Consider the following 8,046-nt stretch of genomic DNA (forward strand, 5'->3'; position numbering starts at 1 on the left):
AGCAGAGTGCTCTACATCAACCTTAGCTTTGCCAGGCTTAGGTGTCAACTGCAATGTAATCTTGGGGAAGATGACTTAAAAAGCAGATAAAACAAATGTTACGTGCATTCATAACAAAGTGAAAAATTTTCCCAATGATGAGAGTGAAAAGAAGTCTGGACTGCACTGGCCAGATGAAAAATAATACATCCTGCCCCACCTTGTAACCATTAAGATAGATCTTTGCCTGCTTTTACCACTACAAAAGAACAGACAAAACAGGAAAAGTTCCAGGGCCAACATCTTTTATTCCTTGAATTATCAGGGAAAGTTACCCAGAAAGAAAGTGTAACTTTCCAAGGAGCACACAGTATCTCAAACAACATGCCTTATGCTCCATCCTGCTGACAAGGTTTTCTCAAATTACATAATTGTAAGTACTGCCCAAACCTGTATCCATCTTATTATTTTTAATAAAACCAAATATCATTCAAACTGTAAATGACCACTATTCATTAAAATGCATTTTAATTCAACTGTAGGCACAGTTCTGAATGATGCCAGGTGAGACAGTAAGGAACTGTTAACTGCTGAAGAGATATAAATAGAAAATAAAAGCATTTTAAGAGTCTTCTTCCATAGCCACATCCTCTTGTAGCTTCTGTACCATTTTGTCCTCCAGCTGTTTCGGTGTGCCTTCAAAGCAAAGAAAAAAATAAATTAAAGATGTCTCTCTAAACCCAAATAACTGTTTTTTCTATGAACAACATAAGTGTCTATTCTAGGTGAAACAGCCCAACTATATTGCTTAAGGAGTTTTTTTAGGAGTCAACCCATCAAGCTTACAAGTGTTTATTGCTGACCTCCATCACCACCTAAAACTACCAAAGAATTGTTTTAATGGAAAAGCTGATGCTGTTTTTATGCAAAATCTAAAATGCAGTCAACATATGTTTTCATCTAGTATGATGAACTTTGATATAACTGGCAATGCCTAGCAGAACTTTACAAAGAACTATAAAAATGCATTACTTTTAACAGATCAATGCCCTTCACACATTAGTTTATATAAAGATTTAAGCCGTCCTGAATGCTGTGTTGGCTGGCAATAGTGTTAACTCTCAATAATGCTACAAAAAACAAACAAAACAAAACAAAAATTCAAGATTGACATTTGATTCCGCTCTCTTTAAGGCCAGGCAGGAATTGCAGAACACTGAAAAGGCAGCTGCTGTTTGACAAACAGATGTACTACCTGCTATTGTGCGTCACTCATTTAACGTAAGCAAAGCCAAACAAAAGAAAGAAGTGCTCAGGTTTAATCTTTTGAATTCAGATCCTTTTTTGTTTTCTTCCCTCAAAAACAAGGGACAGATATAACCAAAGTTTACATATAAATTGAAAAACCTTGTTTCACATATATACAATCTTAGACTATAGTTAATGCGAACTGGAAGAAAAAACATGGGAGAGAACTCTAGTTAACATCTATGATATGTCACACCTACACCCATGGAGACAAAATCAGTGGTAAATTTTATAAAACAATAACTAATAAAAACATTTTTAGCTTCTCTCCGTTGCTCTATTCCATTAACTGCATTTTAAAAAATAAATCATGTTTACAATCCATTTTTTAATCAACATCATCTAACACAAGCTAGTACTTGTAATAAAAAGTTTAGAAACCAGAAAATTATTTAGGAGAAACAGTTTTCTCCAACTGAAAAACTCAGTTCACTGACAAAGAATATAAATTATTATATCTGAACTAGGCACAGATTTTAGTGAAAATTTGTACAATTACAATGATTTTTAAAAAATGTTAGGCTTATGCTGAAGAAACAGTATTTTCATGCAAGCTTCATTATATACAACGAACTACAGAAAACCCCTTCTCTCACAATTAGCTAACAGATTCAAGAAGTAGAGTGTAACTACTGTATTTTATATCCGTCAGTGGTATAGTCTGTTGAGTTCAAATAATCAATTCAAAGGGAAAACTTAGATAAATTTATTGGTTAACAAACGTGCAGTTCAGACAGTCCCCAGTATTGAGTGCAGTTTAAAATACTCAAATAAGGAAAAGGAAGGATGAATGCAGGATTAAATAAATAAAAACATATCTCTGATTTAGAACAAAGACACTGCTTACATTTAGTGGCAAGAGCTATTCTCCACATACAACAGACAAATTAATTGCAAGAAAAATGCACAGGACTATTGATCTGTAGAATTAGTCATACCAAAAAAAAAATCAGTATTCATCACAAAACTTTATACACAAGTTAACCTAAACAAACCAGGTAAAGCAAGTTCTTACCTGCATGTGGGGCACGAAGAAGGTGGATATTCTGTTTGACTTCTTTGATGTCTTCTGCCTTCTGCAACTCTTTGCTCTTCTTTAATCTGGTTGGTCGGAAATTAAATTTAATTACATTCAAAGAGGAGATGTATGTTTTCATTTTAACGCATGACACACATCTTTAGCTAAAGGCATACAAACTGTAAGTAACTATAAGGAAATAAAGGTAAAAAGTCTTTGAAAACCAATTCAAGCATATACTGGATACAAAAACAGAAAAAAAAGCCAGCACTGTATCAACTCTCACCAAAAATTTGTTTAAATATAAGGCTCCATATTACAAACAAGGAAATACAGCTATTATCATTGAGTGTCCAAAAGCTACATTTCACTGGACAGCCAATAAAGCATAGTAGTTTCGTAGCACAGTAGAGCCCACTGAAAGTATTTTACCCCATCGCTCGGATGACTCTGTATGTACAAAGCAAATAACCATTTAAAACTTTTGATCATCATTTCTCTGGAAAGACTGATTGTCCAATCCAGATTGTGAGAGCTCCCATAACACAAATATTTCTCACCTGTTCATAATAAACCTGGCTTGGCGTTTTTGCTTTATTTCCTCCACTCTCTTCATTGCATCAACTGAAATAAAGCAGAAGTTGTTTAAAATGTGCTTACATACCTACGGTTGAAAATAGTTGTTATTTTGCAGAGCAAAACTAGCAGTATTCCATAACACCTCTATATCAGAGGCCACTCTTACACTATGTAGAGGAAGTTATTCCTTCTTTAAAGAGCAGAGTAGAGGAATATTCTGTGTACCAACTATGATGAACTGTATTTTAAAACTTGTTTATGCTTCCACTTTCATGCCTATGCATATTTTCTACAATTAACCATCGCAACAAAAGACTCTTACTCTACTTGAAATCAGATGCAAGTTACCACCTTCTCTTTTGTGGCATTCATTCATGACATAAGTAACTCTTCCATTTTATAGCAATTGATTTATTAAACTGAAGTGGAATGAGCAGGAGCAAAGAAGCAACTGCATCAGTAGAAAAGGCTTACACTGGGAGCCTCTTAAAAAGCTGGATAACCACTAAGTTATTTGGAGGTAATAATTCAAAATAGAGGAATGCTGCACCTCATTTTCTAACCAGTTTCTGAAAAAAAAAAACCCAAAAAAACAACAAAGTCAACTGAAACTCTACACCTGTTCACAACTCAAACCTCCTCCGCACATAAGAACCTGGTAATGATTCCAGTATTTTCAAACACAATCACTATAAAGCGTCAGTATTTTAAGACATCTGAAAACACATTCATGTAGAGTAAAGTTCACTCCCCATAGTTCATCTTTTGTTTTTTCTAAAATAACTCACCAGTCTTGTTCCACAACTCTCTTTGGTATTTCACCGGTTCATTTCTACGTTTTTCAAACTCAAATGAATTATCCTATATTAAGAAAAAGTAAATATAGATTATATACAGAAACATATTTAGATCAATACATTCTTAGGAGAGCACTCACTCATATAACTTAATAATTTACATGATTTTTTTTCCCCTTTCAGAATCTCAGTTCCCATACTTTAACAGCCTTTAGACATTACTAAACCAGAAGGAAATAACAGTGTTTGACCTCTAAGTGTCAGAAGCCACAGTAATTTGTCTGAAGAGAACTATTTATCAAAGCATCTCCCTCATCTATTTTCTTTTTAAGAAGACAAAAGGAAGAGAGAAGACCAATGTGGAGTAGGAAATACAGAGTAGACTAGACAGGTGGAAGGCAAAACTGAAAATGTATAGAGTCAAAAGCATTTAATGCAGGTCGAGTAAGTTCTACTCAACAGCCTGTAATTTTGAAAAGGTTCAAAAAAGAAACACTATTTCATTTTAAGAATATTGAAACAATATAAAATCCTTTGAAACAGTGAAATATTTCAATTCATGACATTGTGGTGTTTGGGTCAGCTGGGGGTTTTTCTTTTTGTTGTTTGGTGTTTTTTTCCCCCAAGAGTTTAAGATAAAAAAAACAGTCTCCTGATTTTATTTTTTTTTGGTAGGCATACTTAACTTTATACCAACTTTATCTGAGGACTTTTCCCTGCCCACAAATTTTATTTTTTGTAGTGGTAAAGCAGAGTTATTAGACTAGCTGCTAAACTTCACTTGAGCTAAAGACAGCTCCAACAAGAGCAACTGCACTGAATAGCAAGAAATGGCATGAACGCACTCACAAGCCATGCTCCATTGGTAGGCAAATGTTAGCTTTCACCATGGGATAGCGATAGCATCAAGGAAAATATGCAAAATAAAAGCTGTAGAGCACACTGAATGCTAACATCCATGTGCCATTCTTATTCTTAAAAGCAAACAATTACTTAAAATTCATTTTTAGCCAACCGTGACACAGCACCACATCAATTCACTACAGTTTATCCTAAACTGAGTCAGCTTTTACTTATCTATAATATACAGCATTGTTTTGTATCAAGAGAACACACCACAAACAGTAAAAAGAAGTCTCATAAGAGTACAGATGTTCAAAGTGCCATGCTCTTCTAAACTACGGGCACGAACATAAACTATATCTGCCTCATACTGGCCAACAGAACTTGTCAATTCCAAACATGAGGGGACAGAATGACCAACTCCTCAGTCATTCTGAGAGAGAAAGACAGTCCTTCAGAAGTACCTTGTGAACAACCACCTGGCAAGATTCTAGCCTTCTAAATGTTTTGTTGTTTAATTAAAAAAAAAACAAACAAAACCCACAAAAAAACCCCAAACACTTGAAACCAAGGAAAACAAGTAAATATATTTAACCTCTATCCAATGTACCTGCAGCAAGAACTGTCAGCTTCTTACGAACTACAGTATTTCCCATCGTTACAAGCTTACTTTGACACTCTCCTCAAAGTTGGCTTATGAAAGACCAGATACAAACCAAACTACTACAAAGCACTATGTTTACATATTGTTTTAATTCTTAGCATACATAGATATCTCAAAATTGGAGCATGTTGTCACCTATTTATACATGTCTAAAGAATTTTAAATTAAGATAACAACTTCTTTTCAAAAAGGTTATTCAACTTAGCCAGAAACAACTTCAAAGCAAGAAATACAATTACAGAAGCTGATAATTAATCACAGTTTCTCAGAGTCACATTAAAAAAATAAAATAAAGTCAAACTCTTCTCCTTGGAAGATCTGCAGAAAGCAGCAAATCACTGTATAAAAATACTTACTAAATTGTTAGTATTATGTCAAAAACCAAGTAATTAAGTCACAGCAATTCTTTAATTATTTAAAGACCGTCCCACCAAACATAAGTGCTTAGTATTTTTACCACTGAAGTAACTTTGTCTTTAAATTGTTTTTAACTATTTTAAGATCTCACATGCTGTTTTTGAAACATTCCTATCTATGCAAGGACTTTTCCTATACATTGTATGCTTTAAGAAGACTTCAAAGGGTAACTATCTTACGTGTTTACATAGAGAGGCTTCTTGGGGTACCCAGTAACACAGATTATCCGATTGTGCAGAAATACAATTACCAAATGTATTTGTACAGACAGTAGGAGATTTATAGATGGAAAAAACAATGCCTTGGACTTGGGAACGGCCAACCTGATACACTGGCTGCCACGCTGAAGCTGAAATGGGAAGTTCCAAGTTACAGTCAAGCTAAATGAATAACTCACTCTCAAGAAAACTCTCACATCCTCTTCCAAAATCCCTCTTTCCTCCACTTACTCCATCCCTCATGCTCATTGAATCGAATGATAGTGTGTTAAGCTAGCTAACCCAACCAGTTTGCAACTGGAAGAGCCTAGATTTCTGCCATTTTAGTGAGCTCATGTGAAGTGTGAACCAGTTCAACTTCTTACCACTGTCAATTCTTTGCCAGCTGCTTTCCGGAATGCTTTGGTCCATCTCATCTTTCTGGGATTTCGCTTCTTTTTAAAGTTTCTGTGGCATTTTGATTTGCAGAATCTAAATATCTTAAAGAAGGGGGGGGACACACACAACAAAAAACTTAAGAATCAAATCATAATATTCCTGCCCCACTTCAAGCATGATATCAAACACTAAAGTTTCTCTAGCAAGACGGCTCATTGAAAATTACATTCATCTTCCAAATTTCAGTATTTTTTGTTCAAATATAGCTATTAACAAACAGAATTTCAAGTACTATTCTTGTTTTTTTCATTATAAAGTCATTTTCACAGCTGTCAGGGACATGCACAAATACTTAAAATTAAGCTGATTACAAATAAAATATACTGAAGTTTTGAGAATTATCATCTGCAAAAATACCTATAAAACCAAACTCGTACTGTGAATAAACAATTCTCTTTACCTGTCAGCACTTTTTAGATACAGTGCCATCCTGACAACAACAAAAAAAATCTTCACACCTCTCACATAACATTTTTCAATGCAATACACATAAACACACAAAAAGTCTAGCTTCTGGAATGTAGCTTTAAGCATTAAAGATTACCCTGCAGCAGGAGTCCTAAGCACATTAGTTAAGTCCTGGACTGAATTTACTGAAAGCTGTTAAAGCATATGCCAAAATGTTCTACATACCTTTTTCTTTTACCCCCTTCCATTTTTCTACATATTCTACAGAACACTAGACTCATTTTAGGCACCTGCCACTGCTAGCCATGAAAGCACCTTCCGTTCATCCAGATGATGCTTTCAGACCCATTAAAGATGCGTAACAGAAATGTCACTTTCTAGACTTGAAGTTTCATTTTATTGGTGTTGAAATTATCTACCTAACAGCCCAGCTAAAGAACAACCCCCAATGCCAAACTGTCCCAAATCCAACAGACGTTTTCCAGTCAAAAAGATGATGCAGCAAGATGGCAGTAAGATGGGGGGACAGACGACAACACATAGCCACATCCCTATTTACAGTTCTTAATCCTCTCTACATTTGTGCATCACTTTGAACTATCTTGGGCTGCCTAGTACCCAGAGCAGAGCTGAAACTTTACTTAAGAATGCTCCAAATTACATTTGTTATTCATGAGTTTTTGAAAATCCTATTTTTCTTCAGCCATACTCTCCTTCCCATCTAACAGTCACTCTTTAAGAAAATTAACAGTAAATACAAAGCCTCTAGTAAAGGTAATCATCTTCAAATACATTTTTATACTTTTTTTTGTTTTAAAAAACACACACACCTTGTGGCCATTTTCTAGTAAACATAACTGTGTCAGTCCATATCTACCTCTAAATTCCTAAAAGCTGTGACTCGGATGAGAAATACAGTTGAGCCAGTATTTATTTTGAAATCTGAGCACAGGAAGGAAGCTATTTGCGTAAGCTTCATTTCACACTGGGGTCTCCAATGCCCTTTAGGAGTGATAAGGAGTACAGCAAAGGCTGGGAAAGTATACACAACATTTTATGTACAAAATTGTCACCACAATGTAAAGCCCAAAGTGCTATGCACATCCTGTTATGACAGCCTCAATTGGGTAAGTCACATCAGATATCCAAGTGAGTTACAACTTTTAGCAGAGTACCATGAGACAGACACAAACCATTAGCTTTAGTACACAGTGTCTGTGATCTGGATTGTTCAAAGCCTTACAATCACCTGCTATTAATCTGAAGTCTCTACTTCTCCAAAATCAGAAAGTTAAAGAATGAAAAGTTTGTATTGCCCTGCGAAAGATATAATTTCCTAGTAAAAACTGAAAACAAAAAAATCACCCCACGCTCTTC

At 35.0% G+C, this 8,046-nt stretch overlaps 1 protein-coding gene across 1 annotated transcript; it reads right to left on the reverse strand.

The window, feature by feature from the left end:
- Nucleotides 1–270: 270 nt before the first annotated feature.
- RSL24D1 (ribosomal L24 domain containing 1) lies at nucleotides 271–6,299 on the reverse strand. Its single transcript, XM_009885725.1, has 5 exons — nucleotides 6,189–6,299; nucleotides 3,673–3,745; nucleotides 2,866–2,929; nucleotides 2,303–2,388; nucleotides 271–675 (listed from the first exon to the last, which is right to left on the reverse strand). The coding sequence occupies exons 1-5, from the start codon at nucleotides 6,237–6,239 to the stop codon at nucleotides 602–604; spliced, it is 348 nt and encodes a 115-aa protein (XP_009884027.1). The 5' UTR covers nucleotides 6,240–6,299; the 3' UTR covers nucleotides 271–601.
- Between the last annotated feature and the right edge of the window lie 1,747 nt (nucleotides 6,300–8,046).

Source organism: Charadrius vociferus, unplaced genomic scaffold (genome assembly GCF_000708025.1).
Source record: "Charadrius vociferus isolate BGI_N301 unplaced genomic scaffold, ASM70802v2 scaffold325, whole genome shotgun sequence".
Taxonomy (NCBI): Eukaryota; Metazoa; Chordata; class Aves; order Charadriiformes; family Charadriidae; genus Charadrius; species Charadrius vociferus.

What these genes read in the sequence shown, in the direction of transcription:
- RSL24D1 (XM_009885725.1), bottom strand. Translation starts at nt 6,239, where the DNA reads ATGAGATGGACCAAAGCATTCCGGAAAGCAGCTGGCAAAGAATTGACA. An exon ending in GCCAGGTTTATTATGAACAG is followed by an intron (nt 2,389 to 2,865) that starts GTGAGAAATATT and finishes CCGACCAACCAG; the next exon opens with ATTAAAGAAGAGCAAAGAGT. An exon ending in TCTTCGTGCCCCACATGCAG is followed by an intron (nt 676 to 2,302) that starts GTAAGAACTTGC and finishes TTTGCTTTGAAG; the next exon opens with GCACACCGAAACAGCTGGAG.